Source organism: Myzus persicae, unplaced genomic scaffold (genome assembly GCF_001856785.1).
Source record: "Myzus persicae strain clone G006 unplaced genomic scaffold, MPER_G0061.0, whole genome shotgun sequence".
NCBI lineage: Eukaryota > Metazoa > Arthropoda > Insecta > Hemiptera > Aphididae > Myzus > Myzus persicae.
In genome coordinates, this window is record NW_019104122.1 from 452,571 (window position 1) to 474,305 (window position 21,735).

Consider the following 21,735-nt stretch of genomic DNA (forward strand, 5'->3'; position numbering starts at 1 on the left):
CTGGCCGGGTACAGCTGTGCAAACGTGGCGTTATAATATATCATATTATTATATATCGTAGGCTAGAGATTTTATTGTCCCGTATATTGCAGCGGTACGCGGCCATCGTAGTCTGAACTACTCGCGATGTATAAAATATTATTACATTTTACCTACGCCCTACATACCATACTGTAATATTATTATATTATTATATACGTGTGAGGACGACGGCCGAGGAAGTGATGGCGCGGACACGCTCAGTAACCGTGGTTGCGGCGGTGGCGAGATTTATATGCAAGAACACACGTAGAGAGGTATGGAGAGAGTGAGCAGCACTTCCTTTCATGTCATTATCATTTCTCTCGCCCCTTATACTGTTAAATACGTTTTCCCACCATATATATACATACTGCCGACGATCACCGCAGCGCTTCTGTATATGTATATCATAATATAATACCGTCGCCTTTACTCTTTATTTATTGTTATATATATTAGCCATTTAGACTACGTATTATGTATGGTATATTTTTCATATATACATTTGACCCGTAAACCATTGCCACTGCACTGCAGTCGTATGTCATAGGCCAAGTGTGCGCGAGTTTCGAGTGTGTCTGCTTTGTGCAGTGCTTATTATTTTCCGGAGGGTGTAGGTCCTACACTGTAGGACTACGCATAATATAAAACCTGTATCTATATACTTAGGATCCTCTCCTCCTACATTATACACGTACACTGTATAGTACACCTTTAACGGTGTAGCTACTGTTTTTACAATTTGACGATTTTGTTTTATATAGGCGTATAACAAATGAATATTACAATAAATAGTGACCTAATAAAATTAACAAAATTACATCGTCAGTCTAACGTCGCAAAATCAAAGCTTACAAAATCAAATCCATTTGCTATAATACAACCAAAAAATAGTATTTGTATATTATTCTGTATAGATACACAACTTTTAGCGATTTGTTCATTTTCACAAATGCACGTAACTCTGGTTATTGTGTATGAGAATTGCGAGAAACGGTGGGTAGGAGAAATAAGCAGGTACCAGCTTAAATATGCGATTGTAACACAAAACATTTAGGTATTTCGTTCTGCGGCTAGCCACGTGTGGATAATCCGACGGTCGTAGTATAAGTCCAAAAATCATAATTGTTGCTGTGGCATTGATTGAGAAAAATAATTGTTTTCGAGTGTACACTATATTATATTATTATACGTAAGTTTAACGACGGTCGAGAGGAGAAAGTATAATATCTGTTCTGCAAAGTGTACACACTCTAGCTGCAGTTGTAGATATACACATCGCTCGCGCGGCGCATTACGATTGTGTCATGCGGTAACCGACGCGCTGACGCCGCCGGGATCGCCGAGATCCGAATGATTGATCGATCGATCGGCTGGTCGGACGGCGATCAATCACGCGAGTAATATGTTAGTACGTACGGTATATATAGGTACTTATACACGTATGTAATTTATAGCGGCAGTTATAATTGCGGCGAACGCATATGTACGTACTCGCGGGGGCAAGAGAAAAAAAACAATAGAGACATTTTTTCAAGTCGTAATAACCGGAGCGGGTTTATTTATTTATATTATATTTTCTGGTAAAAAAAAAAAATAATAACGATGATAAAAAAAATAAAAGGTGGTCATGTCCGGTATAGTGCGCATATACATAAATGTGTATTTGTATGTATGTGTGTGTATACGATTGCGTTTGAAGTGTACACGGTTCTTGTTTATTTCGCTTTTTTGAATCCGGACGTCGTCTGAGCGTCGGTTGTTGTTGAAGGGGGGGGGGCAGGGTAGTCGGGCATGGCGGTGTAGCTGGTGTGTTTGTGCACAACGACAAACGGGCAGCAGATAGCTGTAATTTCCTGGCACCGGCGGGGAGTCTTGCAACCGACAATGCGGGTTTTTATTTTTCGAAAAGTCAAACGGCTGCGGGGACGTGTGACAGACGACCTAAAATAAAATATTAAATTTTTATATGTATATATGATGAACGATAATAATATGTAACACAAAAGGGAACAGGAATACGGTGGAAATATGTGAAAAATAAAATGAAATAATAATAATAATAATATTATATATATATATACGTCCACGTACACACAATAATCCGGAAGCGGTGGAAAAGGCCTCGTGCGGGTTTGACCACCGCCCCGGCGTTGGCGGGGCGGCTACATCCCTCAAAAGAGGGGGTGTGCGGGCCCGGGGCGTTGACCAAAACTGACCGGATGACCAATCGATCTGACCAATGACCATCGACGACGCAGCTACGGCGGCTACTCACTCACAGCGGGTGCATATTGTTGTAACGTAGGTATATAGAGCGCAGATGTTTGCGGCCGTCTTCTATACATCTATACGTGCGCTGCTGCACCCTTCGCCGCGGTGCCCGAGCGGCGGACGCACCCCTCGGGCAAACAAAAACACTACCCCACGGGATTTTTCACCGTGTGCTCGCCTATACACATATAATATATATATTGTGTACGGCGAGTGTCCATTAGACGCATTTAAGGTCTTCACCAGTGTGTTTGTGGGTGTGTATGTGTGCGAATGGTATATACATACACACGTAGGTCTGTGGAGTGGTGTGGAGCAGCGATATGTATACGATCGGCGTAGAATATAACGAAAATCGTAGTGTAAACCGTATATTTGGGCCATATATATAATGTGTACAATGTGGCCATTCGAGATTTTCACGTCAAACGCACGTTTGCCACTTTTGCCGGGTATTATATTATATACAAACGGCCCTGCCACCACCGTCCCTCGTCCCGTAGTGCATAAACAATCATATTCTCGGCCCCAGCAAAGCGATTAAAAACTATTAGGGACATCGTCATGCGGACACTGGAGTAGGTTTTAATGTATAATAGAACCGCTCTTTAAACGTGACGCAAATACATTGTACACACGTAACAATATATTATATAATAGAAATGGCGGATTTCCGGGTTATCGGAAACTATTTATGGAGAGCGTCGCTCATCGTCGCCTGCATTATAATATTAGGTTTAATATATTATACGATTTTATTTTCGTACTGTCGTCCAAGGTCAGTTGTATATTATCCCAGCGGTGTCGTATAAATATTATACGCATGATGTGATATTATTATGTGGAAAGGTATCAAAATTCGTTCGATTATTGTTCATTTTTCTCTTTTCTCATCTATTCCAAATAATCGTCTTCTATATTATGTAATATAAAAATATAAATCACCTATTGTATTAAACGGTTAAATACCTCTCGTCCTCTCGTGAGTATGTTATTATACAATTTAATGCGATTTAATATATTGAGAAATTCGTTTTTGTCGATCAATTTTTAACGATTAACATTTAATTTTTTTTGAACATAAGCGTTTGGCACATATACGCGATGCCGAAACGGTCTCGTTTCACTATACTCACAACACACTTATATTATTCGTGTATAATATATATGGTGTGCGATGGTAACATAAGTATTGTACGTGTGGTGTGTGTGATCACCTCTGACGCGTCATCGCGATAAGTAGCGTTCTGTATGCGACGGCGACGGCAGCGGCGCCCCCTCCGCCCGCAGTTGTAACCCTCAAACAGAAACTAAACTAATTTGCGCCGCGACCACACATCGACATCGTCATCGTTGCCATTATTATTATTGTACTTGCTACTGATGGACGATTTCACATTGTGTTTTTCAGCGGGGCGCGAAACAAAAAAAAATTACCCAAACGTATGTACATGATACAGTAACCGTGGTATATTGGGAAGGAGGGGGATATATATCGAACGGTTATTGATTTTCGTCATTAAAACCACCGATCAAACACAAAATGGACGACGTCCGGCGCGCGCACACATCACCAAACCATAATAACAATAGCCGAGATTGGCATTGTCGTTTTAATACTTCGCGTCGTTTGATTAAGTATCGATAGGTACATAATATTTAATCGGACCAAGTGTCTGTCAAAATCGTAGTGTTAGCTGTTTGCGAGAGCCGTATAATTATATAACATCTGTAGTATAGAAAATGGGTAATAGCGCTATAATAATACATTATAAAATATGAATTTCGGTAAAACATGTAGGTGTATACTTGAAAAAAACCAATTAATAATAATAATAATATTGTAATCGTGGTTACAATATCATACACAACGATTTTCATGGATTTTTCAATTTTCATTTTCAGCGGATACGGACCCGACACACAGCACCGGCAGCACCGATCAGGTGGATCTGCTGACGTGCGGTCAGTGTCAGAGAGTGTTCCTGTTGTCCGACATATGTCGGTTCGTACAGCACAAGATGACCGGTTGCAGCAAAGACCCGCTGACTGCCAACTGCAATAGTGGCAGTGGCGACGACTGCGCCGGGCCACCACCGCCTCCACAGCCGCCACTCGACAACGGTCTGTCAGTGGCTAAGTCGAAGTCACACCACCGGTCCCAGTCACCAGCGGGTGCTGACGACCCGACTACACACCACCACCATCATAATCATCATCATAGACGACCACCGCCGTCCAGCACGCCCAAGCGGACGTCCGACCGGAACAACGGTGGTGAAGACGGTAACGCGAGTTCCGAGGACGAAAAGTCCAGCTCCACTGCCGCCGCCACCTCCAAAGGTGGACGGGTTAAACAGGGATCCGAGTCGTCTGAGGACTTGGGCTACAAAAAGTCCAACCGTTCGGCGTTGTCCTGCGTCGACGCCGAATCCAACACCACCAACTCAGGTATGTTGCGTTCATTTGTTTTCTCTGAATTATTGTTACATAGATATAAGGCGTAGGCTTATACAATCGTGTATTCTTTATAATCACATTTTTTTTCATCCTTGGGTGAGTGATTGAAAAAGTTACGCAATCGGTTTCGAATTCCGTCGAACGTACGAAATTGAAAAGTTATACACTTGCCTCCTCCTCACTCGTAGTCGGACTGTGTTGTCGTCGAATTTCGTTTTACGCCCGCTGGCGTAAGAAAATAATAATATGTTATAAATCTCGCACACCGTGGATATATATTCCGTGTGTATTATATTCCGAGAAAAATAATGACAAAAAGATAATCTCGTTCCACTCCCTTCCGCCCAAAAATATCGCAACGATACCAACGTACCGAGACAACGTGCAGCAGGGGTGTGCTTCTGGTTGGAAATTTCGTCTAAATCGTCAGGGTGGCCTCTATATTTTTCCGTATTTATGTGATGGTTAAATGAAACTACAGTGTATAGATACCTATATAACATACTTTATACACAATGATATATTATCGTTATATCGCGCGCTCCCGATTGCAGAAATGACTGCGATTCGTTTTGAAATGTATTTCAACACCCCGGGAAAATTGTTCATCAAATTCACGACGAAATGACGAATGTTTATAATAATAATAACAACAATGTAATATTAAAATATCTACGTAATTGCGACAGGAGCAAAATTACTATCTGCTCGCTCGGTCAAGTGAACTGCAAAAATTTAAATAATTGTCCTTCGCTGCTTTATTAGTTGCAGTCCACACGAGTCATTCGTCGTGATAAAAAAAAAACGTTTTATGCTGATATATATATATATTGTATGTGTGTTGAGTATACGTTCAACATAATAATTTCCTTTCTTACAGTTTAATATATGGTAAATTATACAAGTAGTAAATTCTTTTTGTTTCGTGTCGAAACATTTCAAACGTTTACATATTCGATTAAAATGTAGGTATATTTGTTGTAAGGTACTCGATAATAGTATACTTAGGTTCGCAATAACATCAGTCACTTATCACAGTAAAATCTGCTATTAATCTAATTTTTTTTTCAAATCCAATGGGATGAAATGTGAATTTAACAACGATGTGAGCTAATAACGACTAATATTTTTACCACGTGTACTAAAGGGTATTTATCGATGATTATTATTATCCGGCAGCGACCGCAGATGACGGGCGTCGGCTGTTCGAGCTAATTTTCGGCCAATTTGTCGTGGTTTTGTTATATATAATATATATATGTGTATAAGCTTTGATATGATATTATTTAATATGGGTACAGTGGCACGATGCATAACAAAACCGGTACCTCGGCGGTATAGTCGTGGTCGTCACCTAATAATTGCAGGTTACGGGCAACCGCCCGTACAGAGAAAGATAGATAGAGAGAGAGAGAGAGAGAGAGAGAGAGAGAGAGAGGCAGAGCGAAATAATTATAATTAAAGGTCCTTGATTTCGTGCGTGGGTCCTAAATTTTTGGCGCGTGTAAAAAAAAAGACCGAAAAAACGAGACGACGTTGTATCGTGTGGAAACTCAACCGAGGCGCAACGGACCGCGAAAACAGTAAAAAGAAAAATTGAAAGAAAAAAATCGTCGACTATTACAGAGATGGAGACAGAGAAACTGCGACGACGGTGAAGCTCTCCAGGTGACAACGCGAGTCATTAGCCCGGTTAGAGGACCTTTTTTCTCGGTTCATTGGGGGTTCCACGCAGAGATTTCCATTATGTCGTGTTATTATTATCATTATCGTCGTTATTATTCTGGTCAATTATATTATATATTATATATTTTTTATCTCTTTGCAGTGGTGGTGTAAATAATAATAATAGTAATAAATCCAACCTTGTTTCCTATTAGCGGCGCGTTTCACACTGGATCGACGCGTTCTGGATCGGCGACAAATTTTAATTGCATCCGCGCCGCGCGACAACCGGGAAAACCGGCCGCCGCCGTCCACGGCCATCCGTTCTGTCCCGGGCGGCACACACAATAATAATAATAATAATAATAATAATGTTACTAGCGCGTATGTCCATGGGAAACTTATTATTCGCTCAGAGCACATTTTTAACGGCCGAATAATCGTCAATAGCCGCCGGACACGAACGGCATTTGGCCACGCGACGGGGAGCGCGAAATCCTTTCGAATTAAAAAACACAAAAAAATAAAATAATACGACCAGTGCAAACGCTCGCGTCCGCGTAAAACGTCGACGACAGTTATGCGATATATAATAATGAACTTCTATGTCTACCGTTAGTGCATTTCCGAAACGAATGCCATCTCTTTCGGGGTGTATATAGTCTGTACCCGAATTATACGTCACACGACATCCCGAGCTGTAATATAACATGATGAGAAGGAAAATGTTACTTTTTTTATATAATACCTATATGTCCTATAACGATGACTGCAGATTACGATAAACTTTTTTCAACGAAATAAATCAAAATATATGAGTAAGCGAATATATAATTATATGCGTATATTATACTTTTGTAACTCTATATAATTATACAGTTGAGTATACGTACATAGGTGTATGCTATAGTAGTATATTAATATATTATGCCAAAGGCGTGCATTCCATTCAGATCCTTTCAAGATGTCGTACATGCCTACGGTAAATACCGCTTCTGCGATGAAAATGTTATCAACTATAATCGTATTTATAACGATAAAATATTCTAATAACTGCTGGAGAAACAAACAAACAATAATAATACGAATAATACGAAGTCGAGAGAGATGGACGGTTTGAGGTCAAGCGATGAGGAACGGCTGCAGCAGCATGGGCACGCGCTTACAGTGGACGAAGAGGATAGCAGAGTGTGTACTGTGTATATACTGTACATGCACTATGCAGTATAAAAATATAATATGAAAACGAAAGTCCGAGCGCGATTTGTCTATTAGTGACAGTAAGATATTAGCCTCGGGTCGATTTCGTTTTTGTGTGCGTTGCGTTTTCGTTCTCTCTCGTCAATCGTCGTACATTTTAACTGTCCAAACGACTATATATGTTTTTGTACATTATAACGTAATGCGCGCACGTCGTACCTAATATATAGGTACGGAGGTCATCGACGGTCGGTGGTAAAATCAAAATCAACCCTTTCGCGGAGCCGCTACACTCTCCGCTTAAAACTGTATATAATATATGACACACAAAGATAATCTCTCCCGCGATATTGTACACGCTCGCAACCCCATCGCCACGGCTGCGGATTGACAGTCGGCCGTATGCCCATTGTCCAGTTCGGACTCCCGAGCACAACTGTTAATAAACTTTATGCCATACACATATATATATATACCTACTATATTGCTACGCACCGGCCCCCGCGGGAACGACGACATAATATATTTCACCCTTTCTCCGTTACGTCATTCACAATTTTTTTTTGCGCGTCCACATTATGTATACACAAGTGCCACCGTCGTGTTTATCGGACCGTAAACGCCGCCGCCCGCGCGGATTATATTATTATTATTATTATTATTATATTGTATACAAACGATCGTCGTCGTCGTATATATCGCCAATTAGTATATCGTATAGAAATCGAACACCACGCGTTACACTCATCATCGTGATGTATATGTACCCGCGCACATTGCATATTATGTATAGTGTAATACGTAGTTATAACTGCGGCGGTGACCCTCGCTGTCGTCCGCCGGCGATCCGTTCAAATTAAAAACGATTTTTTTTTTTTGCGCGTTCGCGTCCGTCCGTCAAACGGCGGCAGTGGCGAACGGACAGTGCACTGCACACACACACACAGATATATATATATGTACAATATGATATTATAAAGTATTAAAATAATAATAATATAATATGTGAAAACGTCGTTACGGCCCGCGGGCTTCCCACGACACTGCGGGTCACGACGCCCGAAGGACGGCGTGGCGGCGACTCTGACGATGAGGACTATGCGCGCGAGGTGGCGACGGCGGCATACAACACGGTTGCGCTCATCGTTTCGTCACTGCGTATCGTTCGTCGTACTTACTCAGTGCACTGCACATTTTCCCTTTACGCCGCCGGTGTGGTCACTAAACCGTGTCAGGGACGCGGTGCCGTATACTAAATTATAACCATCTAACCCGATGTTGACGACGACGACGACGACGACGTACGTATATTTATATAGGTACCTACCACGACCGCGGTCGTGTTTACAGTCGACCTGTGGAATATAGTGTACGCGTTTTCCCGGATCGTTTCCCGTATATCGATTATTATTATTATTACAATATTGTTATTGCGTCGTCTTGTAATTATTTTCTTTTCGTCCTCGCTCCGAAAACTAAGAAATAAAAATGACACGGGCAATAATAACGAAATATCGTAATGTATATAATGCGATATCCATTATCCGGGTCGTTTTTTTGGGTTCTACACTGTATATATATATTATATATTATGTATACGACGGGTCACGACACCGTGGAAAGTACGATATAATAATAACATTATAAAATATGTATATACGGACGCGACTTGAAGAGAAGAAAATAAATTTAAATATCAAAGTGATTAAACGCTCGACTGTGACAATAGCAATACTAAACGCCGTTATATCGTAATATTATTATATCTAACGTCGTCACACGACTCCAAAATCTAATAAGTAATAACAGTGTAAACGTTGCACGCCGTATAATAATAATAATAATAATATAATCTCTTCGGTGGGCGGACGTGGCGGCGTGCGGCAGCAGCGGTCTATGTACAACTGCAGTCATGGTCAGTGTACATATTATAGTTGTGTCCGTCTACAACATACACATTACACACACACACACACACATGCGGCCAAACCTTACCCATATTATTATATTATGCACACAGTCCGTCAGGCGCATCATCATCACAATATGTGTATAATAAATACGTAATATTTATAATGTGTATACCTATAAAAGACACCCACGACACGTGTTGTATATATGTATTATGCATATTTTATTTTATGTGCGTCGCCGCCGGGTACGCGACCGGACGTGACTTTCGTCGGCGAAAAACGCTCGTGCGAATAATCTCCGAGGGCTTGAAATAGTTTGTTTTTTTTTTTAATTTCTGAATTCGCACGAGTTTCGATTATAATAATTATGTGCGTGGGTAGGTGCGTATACTTATACGTAGGCAATAGGCATCGTGTACATCGATGGCTTAGTGCACGCGCATATACACTTGCCCATTACAAGTTCACATTTCATCTCCATTTCATACTTCACAAGTACATCGTCACATATCGCATTTTTCCCGATGCGGGTTACGTATGTTTTTTAATATTAAAAAAAAAATGATGTTCGATTCCACTAGATCTATGTTATAAATGATGATTATAATGGGCATCGATTTATTGACGTTCCTGAATACCTAACCTTGCATCTGTGCAGACTTATAGTATTATTACAATATGTGTAGTGCGCCAAGCCGTCGACATTTAATAATGTATTATATTGTATGTTATGTCGTCATACGCTACGAACCGTAGCCATATATTATAACAACTTGTAATAATATACCGGTAAGCTAGTTTCATACACTTGGGGGTTATTATTAATACATTTTTTTTTCACCAAACGTCAACGCTACGACAAAATATGATTTACATAATTTTCGGGGCACGCGTATTGTCCACACTCGCCGTATCCATTGCGAGCGTTCCTTTTGTCCGGAGATAGTTAAAAAAAAAATTTTTTCTCCCGTAATACCTATGTAATATTATACAAATATGGTTTGCCTCGTATATTGTTTCCCGGGCACATCAAACGAGAACCGGATTTATCATACTATATAATATTTTTTAATATTGTTATAATGTTTTATCTAATACGGTCGCCAATCGCGCGGTGTAAGGACTTTTTGTTTCTGACGCATTTGTTTTGTATACACTCATAATATATAAATATATATATCTATACATATATATTTATCTTATATATACAATATACAACAGACTATGGATGTTCATTGTATAATCGGAAATATTTCAGTTTCGCTCTGGTGTGAATCTACAGAGGACTGATTCTGTCGATATGGCCTTATTTGTGTGGTAAAAAACAAACATTTTTTCACGCTCACACATATTTAAATTTAATTTTTAATACATAAGTATAATAATACACAATGTCGAAAGTTAATAATTATTCTAATTGTTATTGTTGTCGTCGTCAGTGGAGGAACATCTGAATGCGCGATGTTGGGTATAGAAGAAAAGTTCCGAAATTTATGTCCGTCAAGGACCTAAGGGTGACGAAATAAAAATGATTTACATTATATTCAAGACGAGTATAAAATAAATATTTCAGACAAAATTATTAGGTTAAAGTATTCGCGAAAACCCCAATTATGTTTTCGACCACGTAGGTACTCCACTTTGATACACCAACGTTGAATGCACTGAAAAATGCAGAGGATCATGAAACAGTATTCGCCCTATAAAATTAATAATTATATTTTGTACAGTTTATAACTATTGCATTTTCTTGAAATGATTTCGTCTAATTAATTTCCGTTGTCATGCAGTATAAATAATATATATTGTATATATAATCAATGGTATATTATTAGTTACCCATCGTAGATATAAATATCAGATGCTCATAAGTTATAATATTGCATAGGTACTAATGTATTATAAAACATGTCTTTACTCAACATTGTGCTTTTAATTTCCGCGAGTCATTTCAAACATTCATAATAATACACCGGCCTAATAATATGTATGTATTTATTATCCCATTTACAATATTTATATTACCTATATAATAAACCAATTATAAAATCGAGCACAATAGGTACACCAGTTTAACGTGATTTGTGATGGGTGGGTGGGTGGTTGATAAATAAATATCAGCAATAACAGTAATTACGTGGTGTGTGTAATAAACGACATACCTATACTCATTAGTATACCCGGCTCGTTAAAACGTCGTGTTTATTTACATTATTATATTTCACGTTACGTGTATTATACTGATTCGCGACCGACGCATAATTGATTTATTTAAATGCGACGATGACGACGACTACGGTTATCCGGCGCTATAGCTGGTGTAGTAATAGTTGCAGTATCGTTAAACAAATATATTATATTACATAGGTATGTACGTATACGTGTATAAATATATACTCTATGCGGCGTAGGTACACAGTGCAAGTACGATTATATATGATCGACTCAGCGGCGGTACGTTTGTTTGTGATGTAACGCGTAACAGAAGGTCGAAACCATTGCAGTCTGTCGTGTTGTCTGTGTGTGAGTGGGGATGGAGGGGGTTGGGAGGAGGTGGGCGCACTCGTGACGGGCGACAGACGATAATATTTTAACGTAATAGTTTCAATAAATAATATCTAATCCCGTCGGAGTCACCCGAAACCGGGATGACGTTTGACGAATTTCGTGAAAATCGTTGAGAGTCGGGCACTCGTCGAGGGTTAATATACGTGAACGGCATATTATTGTGTATATAATGTGAAAAAGGATTGGGCGAGGAAAAATACGAGTCTAACTGCGTGGAGACTGCAGCAGCACGAGAGCACTGCAGCAGATGCAGATCACACCGTGTATATACTACATGTCGCGCGTACCCGATATTATATTATTATTATTAAAGTATATACCTAGTATGTATATATATTATGTATAATAGTATATGCTCTGTGGAAAAATGAATATTATTAAAGCCTGGTGTCCGTCACAGCTGTGCGGCGGTCTCGACGGCGACGTACACACCCCAATTTCGGAAAAATAAAAAGGGTTGCGCGCATAATATATTACACGTACACGCGTCCATCGCTTTAAAATACAATAATATGTATCCTGAAAGACCCTCAGGTACAGGCAGGTAATTCGGCGTATGTACGCGTGCCCGTCGGGGGTAGGTACCTACATAATATTATATACCGTTTATACATATTGGTATAAGGGCTGCTGGCGGCGGCGGCGTGCATAAGGTCGGCGGCGGTTTATTACTATTATTATTTTTAGGCATATATTTTATTGTATTGTGTATTATATATTATTATTATTATTTATTATTATGATATTATCGTCGCCTTCAGACACGGGTCGTCCGTATGGTCGGACCACTCGTCGATCCGCTGACGGACGCAATCCCCGTCACGTGGACGTGTCACGCCGTCCGTCCGTGATCGCGGCCTCGGACGATTATTTCAATAATAATATTTAATGACGGCAGTCTGCTGTAGTAAAACAAAGTGCCGCATAGACCACTCGACTAGAAACAACAACAAAAAAAAAATATTATAAATACTACAATATAACAATATAATTATTATGATGTACCTATGCATACGTCTGACGGCGAGTCGGCCGAGTACGTAGGTAGGATAATAATTTGCTAAAATCGGCAGTGATAATACGGTTTTATTTAAATATATCTTCTGCATAGAGCCGCACTTGAGTGTGTACTCGATTCCACTCGCCCTACATTATAATATTATAATAATATGGCTTTGCACGGACAGCAGGGTAGCCCGCATGCAAAACAGGAGCTATTCTTCTATATACGAAAGTCCTGCGATAAAAAAAAAGGCAAATTTACGGCTCTCTCCTCCCCCTCCTCCTCTTACTCCCTGTATAGAGACCATCTACTGCCTCACAGATGACGGCTAACACAGATTGTCCATAAAGCTCGTTTATTTTTTTATTTTTTTTAAACCTTAAAAAGCTTAAGAGGGTCGTCGACGACGACGACGACGACGACGACACCGACGAGATAACCCACGTACGGTCCTCCGTCATTGTTGTTCCGCTGCTCGCACCCGCTGGTCCTCTGCCGCTTTTGTGCAGTGCCCGCGCCGCCGACGTTATCTTCTTATAATATACGCATTATTATATATACGGTATACGTGGTATATTATAAATATACGCTCCGCGGTTAAAGACGCTAGGCGGTACTCTGCAGTGGGCGGGGGGGGGGGGAGTACTGCTCGTGGTGGAGGAGGCTGCGGTGGCGAGGTCCACTTGTGGCCGGTGATGATGAATGCGCTCATAGATATTATAATAATGTATACGTATACACATATATAGCTGGCGACCCGCACACCACCACTACGACGAGCCTCTGCACTTCCCCCGCACATATATGACCCGCGCGGCGCCGGAAGCGGAAACTCGCCTCGTATATACACACATATATAGTGTACAATATAATATATTATAATAATATTTCGCGCGCGTGTATGTGTGTATAATATATATACACGGCATTGCGGGTGGCGGGTCGAGAAAAGAAAACCTAACCGTAATAATGTGTACGTATGTGTGACGTGTGTGTGTGTGTGTGTGTGTGTGTGTGTGTGTGTGTGTGTGTGTGTGTGTGTGTGCATGAGCGCGAGATGGTTAGAATTTGCATTTGAAAAAAAGGAAAAGAAAAAAATGAAATATCCCTCCCCCCATTACTCCTACAGGAGCCTATACTCGCGCGTATATTATGTATAGACGACACTGTTATCGTGCATCACGGAGAAACGTGCCCGGTTCGACTTTTCGTGTTATTTAGAGAAACCGTGTTCTCTCCAATGCCCTATTCTCCGCCACAGCATCGATCTTGGTTTTCGGTAGAGGGGAGGACCGCGGAAAAAAACGAAATATAAGTATAAAAGAAAACGACAAAAGCGTAGGTATTATTTAGACGTCATAATAATAACTTTTTATTGTCTGGATTCGTCTTAACCGAACGTGTCATATTCTGTATAGTATATGCATATATCATATTATTCTATAGATCATCTTGGCGATCGCCGATTCATGTACCTTATGACGATAATAATAATTAATTCGGGGCAACGAGCTCGTTTAAGTACCTATACGACATATTTTTGTGTGCAATAGTTCGCATCTGGTATGATATTCGGTATTATTTTATTTAACCGATTCCGGTCGGTATTATATTATATATTATTCGATGTTTCGCGTCTTTCTTTTTTCGTTTCCGCGGTTAAGCATTCAAGTCACGCACGGTCCAGCCGTGCCGCCGGCGTCGCGTACGAGGCATCGCCCGTCGCATTTCCATAGTCGTTTTTACAGTTTTTTTTCAATATTATCCTCTCTCGGGGTCCGGTCATAACCGCGCATCATCGCGCCACCCGGCGCCCGCGTTTATACGCCACGCTTTCATTATTGCGCTCGCCGCCACTGCCATTACCGTGGCGTAGCAGCCGCCACCGCGAAAACGTTATATTTTTATTTTTCACACCGACGCATCTTGTCCGACGGGGAAAAAAAATAAACTTTACAACCCGATATATACGGATTATAGGGGAACGCGGTGGCGGTGGTCGCGTTACATATTATCCCTCGGGTCATTTTTAAAAAAAAAACACCACTTTATACATAATACGCGCGTATAATGATATATACGATGGGGTGTGAATGTCCGTCTCACTCTCTCTTTTTTGTTTAATATTTTTTAATGAAATTTTTACCGGCCCCTACTACTATTACTACTATACGACTACTACCACCACAACTACTGTGTATATTGAGTTCACAAAGAGTATATATATACTGATTGTGTACGTACGAAACACAATATAGATTTCTAAATAACAAAAACTCGCCGAATCTTGTGCAATAATGCGCAGTTGTCGTCGTCGCTGTTGTTCTCCCGCAAATTTTCGGTCAGCTGCTCGCACGCACATAATAATATTATATGTTATGTAGTATGACCCTTTTTGGTCGCAGCCACACGTCATAGGCGGCGGTGGCGGCGTCGTCGTCGTCGCTGCCGGAAAACGGCCGTTACTTGCCACTGCCGCCGCCGCTCAGCAGTCGCTTGGAGTCCGATCGGGTTCTCGCGCAATCTATTCTCAAGTCAATCATATATTTTTTTCTTTCGTTTTGTGCCACCGAGTTTGAGGAATAATAATAATAATAATAATTGCACCGCGCGCTCGTAAACTATTTAATATTAAATGAATATAAGGGTACATATATATATAGGTACCTACCTCCTGTACGAGTATTATACAATAACGCGATAGAAACACAACCGACGTCCAGCTCTATTACGAAAACATAAAAACACCGTCGTCTCTTTTGTTCCATTATTAAATTTTAAATCAATTGAATGGTATGCGCTTGACGGCTGCGGCACAGTATGGGTTTATTATTTTTATTTTTTCCTTAACGTCGAGCCGGACTCGGGAGTATTGTCGTCGTCTTGTATATAATAATATTATATTATAGTCTGTACCTGTATATTATATGATATAAATTACATTATGCGCAGCCTGCGGGGCCGCGTGTAACGGCGCTCGCACACGGTCGATTGACCGATAGGAAATTTCGAAACAACGGCCGTTCTAATCGAATTCTTGTTTATTTTTCTTTCTTTCATGTTCACAGAGCCCAGCAGTTTTGTGTGTTGCACGTGCAAGGCGAGGTTCAATTCGTCGTGGAGGCTTCTGCAGCACGCCCAGACCTCACACTCAATGAAGATCTACTCAGACGGTACGCCATCGCCAGTGTCGCAGTCCAAGAACAACTCGTCATGCTCTTCGTTGGGATCGTCTGGATGCTCGAGTGGAAACACGTCGTCACTACCGGGCATGTCAGCTCTGCCACTGGCCCTGGGCATGCCCCCTTCAAGGATGAACATGCACACCCATCCACCACCGCCACCACCACCGCCCACGAGTACCGGGCCGCCGTCGATGGTCGACAACAATCCAATGTCCATACCTATGCACAACCCTTTTGCTGTTGGAGGCTTGCTTAGGATGCCGATGGGCGAGCCTCCCCAGCGTCCGTCCCCGTTCCCCGGGACGTCTCCCATCGGCAATCCTCAGCTGTTCGGGCGGACGTCCAGTCACCACCAAGACCATCAGTTCCGCATGGAGCAGCTCATGTCTGAACAGTTTAGGCTCAACCAGCAGCAGCACGGGCTGGGTTTCGCCGTGGCGGTGGCCGCGGCAAACGCCATGCCGACTTCACCGTTCCCGGGGCTTGCCGCCGCTGCTGCAGCCAATGACAGGAACAATCCTAGACATCCAGCGCCAACGTTACCGGCCCTAAATCTTGATCCGCAGATGGATTTTTACTCGCAGCGATTGCGGCAACTCGCAGGTACCACTAGTCCTGGAGCTGCTACTGCACCAAGTTCGTCGCCTTCGCCGCGAAAAATGACGCCACCTTTTAGCAGCCCCAACAACAACAACAACAACAACAACCACATCAACAACAGCGTGTCGACAACTGCAGCCGTGACGACGGCTCCGCAGACAAACACTACCACCGCCGCAGCGGTCACTGTCGGATTAAATAACAACAATAACAATAACAGCAACGTGAGCAACAACAATTCGGTCGAATCACTATCTGAACAAGACCGGGATACGTCCAGGCACACGCTTGATCTGTCGTCCAACGCATTAAAGGACAAGACCTGCCAAGACATAATTAGTCAACCACAGCAGCACCAGCAAATCGGCGAGGAGGAGAAGACCCGCGAGTGTGAGTACTGTGGAAAGAAATTCCGGTTCCTGAGCAATTTAATCGTACACAGGCGTACGCACACCGGAGAAAAGCCGTACAAGTGTTCGGTGTGTGACCACGCGTGTACGCAGAGCTCCAAGCTGAAGCGGCACATGAAGACGCACCGCCGGTCGAATCGGGGAAACGGGCTGGCCGGTGGCGAGTGTGGGACGACTGCCAATGGGGTGGATACGAGCTCGACACCGGACATAACATCCAACGATGATGACGAGGATGATTCTGAAATGGACGAAGACGAGGCGGAAATCGAGGAGGAGGATGATGGTGACGAGGACGACGCTGACGAGGACGATGGTGACGATGACGATGAGGAGGAAGAAGAGGAAGAGGAGGAAGAAATGGAGCTAGAGGACGAAGATAATGACGAAAACGATGAAGGTGGTGATGTGCCAGAGGACTTGACCACTAAGTCAACGTCGTCGGCTGAACACGACAAGAAGCCAAGTGGCAACGGTTCCACTCGCACATCGCCTGAGAACACACCAGGTGACCGCGTACCGCAACCATTACCACCGAGCTCTCTAGTTGGTGAGCTCATGAGCAAGTTTGGCTTGAGCAACATCCAACAGTACAGCGAAGCATACAAGCAGGCTCTCAAGGAGTCGTCGTCACTACTTCCGCCGCCGTTTCGGATACGGCGGAAAGACAACTTCCGGCTTTCGCCGTCCATTATACCAGACAATAACAACAGTTCGGCAAAGTCAGCGAACCCGTTACGTAACTTGGAGAATGGGCTCAGCGATAAGGCGGCGGCGGACATCCGGTTCCGCGAAGAGCTCACCAAGAACCTAATCGCAGCCGGCCAGAACCCACTCGATCTAGTAGGCGCGCACCATATCTTTGGGCCGGGTTCCGCTTTCGAGAACCCATTCGATCCGGCCTCCAAGAGGCTAAAGCTTGACCCCGACAACCCACATCACCCGCTACTCTCCAGGGAACGACTTTACGCTGCTAACATGTGGCTTCCTGCCATTGCTGCGCACCATCGAGGCGAGTCGTTCTTGAGCGGACTTCCGGGAAAGCCGCCGTCAATTGGAAGCAGCGTCGGGGAACCGGGCAGTGGTGGTGGCAGTGGCGGTCGTTCGAAACCGGGTCCCAGTTCGCTGTCGGCAGCGCTTAACCTGCAGGGACTGCAGGGGGGACACTCCAAGAAAGAGTCGCGGCGCAACGACACGTGCGAGTATTGCGGTAAGGTATTTAAAAACTGCAGCAACCTGACGGTGCACCGACGGTCACACACCGGTGAAAAACCGTACAAGTGTGAGCTGTGCTCGTACGCGTGCGCTCAAAGCTCCAAGCTGACCAGGCACATGAAAACGCACGGCCGCTTGGGCAAGGACGTATACCGGTGCCGGTTTTGCGAGATGCCATTCTCGGTGCCGTCCACGCTCGAGAAACACATGCGCAAGTGCGTTGTCAACCAGAACATCAAGCTGGAGGGCAGCCAGTACATCAAGATGGATGACGGTTCCAAGACCGAGTCTGGCGGTGGTTACATTTTACCGCCGTCTTCCATGGCCGACGACGAGTCATACAGCAGTTCAGTCGTTTCGAAAGACAACACATGACTCTTCCCCTGGAGGGGTTTCAGTCCCCTCCCCGTACAGAGTACGACAATATACTGATATGGCTGAGTCTATATTATAATATTTCACTAGAGAATCGCAAAATCGACAGCAAAAAATATAATGTAAATTACACATTAATAAATCTCTTACACCACACATAGGTATAATATGTAAGTGTGTTATGAAATACATATATATATAATATATAGATAATTTACAAAATACAAATAGATCTCGAATAACATATTATTATATACCTATAATGATAATATTTTTGTTTTGAACATGCAGTTTTATGTGTTTTTTTTAGTTACCGTTTCTCTATAAATATTTCTTGAAAAAAAATCTTTAATATTATTATAAACCATATATACCTATACATACAGGACACGATGTATGCCTCTCATCGTCTTTCTATCGTGTGCCGCTGCCACCCCTTTAGGTCTGGTGTAAATACGGTCTTGTTTTAATTTAATTTATTATATATTTATATTTTTTTTTAATCTTCCTTTATCTGTTTGTATAAGGCTATTATACATCCCACGGTTAAACGGCATAACATCGATTCGCTCAAAATTTTATTATGCTAACTGAAAAAAACGTACCATTCCACATGATGCCTACCTACTATATTATACAATATCGTACACTGTTTCCCGACCGATTTCGCGTACACCTGACAGTTTACGACTTTTTTCCTTTTTTGAACTGAATTTTTTCGCGGTGATTCCGTTTCAACGAAAGTACCTCCTACATTCCCGAGAGATCATCACGAGTTCCACACCCAAGACTGCATTTTTATAGAGTTCGCATAATCATTATTAAAGTTTTCCAACCGCTTTATACGCATACATACGTTTACGTATAGATCGAGTGGATGCGTGATTATGCGAATGGAAAACAATTGTATATGGTAATAATAATTTTATTAACATTATACAATTATAATCTCGATAAACATTCCCAGGAAAATTGTAAATATAAATAACGTGTCGAACACAATAATATCGTGTATATTATTATAAAATAATATAAATCCCATTTTTTCCATCGTGTAAATAATTTTTCATAAAAATAAGTACAAAATGTTTATAAGTCTAGAATTTTGTCGTGTAGTATTTTTTTATTGTTAACAATCATTTGTTTTTTCTCTTTTAGAAATGAGTAATTTCTAACAAAAAAAAAAAATGTTGTAAATTCGGTTTATGTTTGACTAGTCTGTTATTTATTATTTTATATTTACAATTATTTTTATTATTATTATTATTCTTATTATTACTATTATTATTATCATTATATTATTATCATTATTATTATTATTATTATTATTATGATTATTACGATTATTATTTGATTTAGATTTAAAAGCATCTCCAAACCCCCTAAGTATAAACTCACCCATAAAATGTTTGAAATAAAAAATAAGAAAAGACAAAAAAAAAAAATTAAAAATTATAACATTTACCTACGTTTTAATTAAAATTGCGTTTACGCTCACTAATGTTCCTCATTATTTTATTGTAGAGTTCTTATACGGATTAGAGTTTAAAAAAAAAAACGGTGTATTTAAGTTTTCCTATGTAATTTAGGAAATACCTTACGTAAATAAATTGTAAGTTTAATATTTTATTGACTGTGCGTTTGGTTTTAAAAATATATATATTATCATCACTGTACCTAAAAATAAATAAATAAATAAATAATCGTCTATCTTTTTATTATTAATTATTTTTATTATTATTGTTTACTATACTATGTTGTTGAAGTGTCGAGTTTTAGATTAGGTTTAGTGAAACTTCACGATGCCGGTCGTTTTCGGTTTCGGGGTCCGACGACACTTTCCTTCAGACTTTTGATGGTCACTCGACATAGTAATGATTATGCATAATATTATTACAATTGTTATGATCATCTAGTGCACTTTTTTCCGTTTGTCGATTAATCATCAAAATGTCTGATCTCCGACGTCGGAAATCGAAATGCAGACATTTACCGTGTACGCATCTAATATACTATTAAACATAATTATATTTCTATATATACGTACTATATACAGTATACAGTACCTATATTACACTTACACAAAAACAAGTACACACACTCAAACACACGAACGATGTATTTATTTTCTATAAAATTAAAAAAATTATGGATAGATAACTATCATAGACACATTATAATAATATATGTATATTATATTTGTATTGATACAGATCACATCGTCGCCGACGTCGCGTGTTCTTAAAGTTATTATTATTTTTTTGTTTTAAAATCAAAACTGTTGCATTAAAAATATGTCTCTGGACATTATATTTAATTCCCTTCTGCGGTATGTGTACGAGTAATGAGTATGAATGATGTACTGCAAACAATTTTTGTTTCGTTTATTGTTTTTTTTTAATCTGTCCGTATATATTATATATATTATTATATCGTTGTATTTGTACATAATACCTACTATATATTATAATATTATTAATTTTACGTCGAACCAAATATTATTTTTCTTTTTTTTTCGTTTAAGTGATCATATATAATATATTTATATACACACTATAAATGATTTGTTTAGAATATTGTAATTGGTTTAATAAAATATATTATGATAAATAATATACAAATATAAAAGTATTATGCATGTATTATATTATACCTTCTACCTGTGTTGATAATAATGCACCCCTGCAGCAGTCCTGCGACGAGCTGTTCATCGCTAATATATTCGATTTGTTGGCAAAAACATTCGTGACCGTGAGAGTAAATCGTATATGAGTGTACGACCTGTCTGGTCTGGGACCTATGTAGGCTTACGGCATTATGGCATGCAGCGAAATGAATACGACTCC

At 40.7% G+C, this 21,735-nt stretch overlaps 1 protein-coding gene across 1 annotated transcript in view; it reads left to right on the forward strand.

Moving 5' to 3' along the window:
• Positions 1–18,998, forward strand: part of LOC111038957 (B-cell lymphoma/leukemia 11B-like) — a 30,583-nt gene extending 11,585 nt beyond the window's left edge. Inside the window, exons 2-3 of the mRNA XM_022322225.1 lie at positions 4,201–4,746; positions 16,173–18,998. Coding sequence (XP_022177917.1) covers positions 4,201–4,746; positions 16,173–18,889 — 3,263 coding nt within the window. The 3' untranslated portion in view covers positions 18,890–18,998. The remainder of the gene's footprint in view (positions 1–4,200; positions 4,747–16,172) is intronic.
• Positions 18,999–21,735: the final 2,737 nt, after the last annotated feature.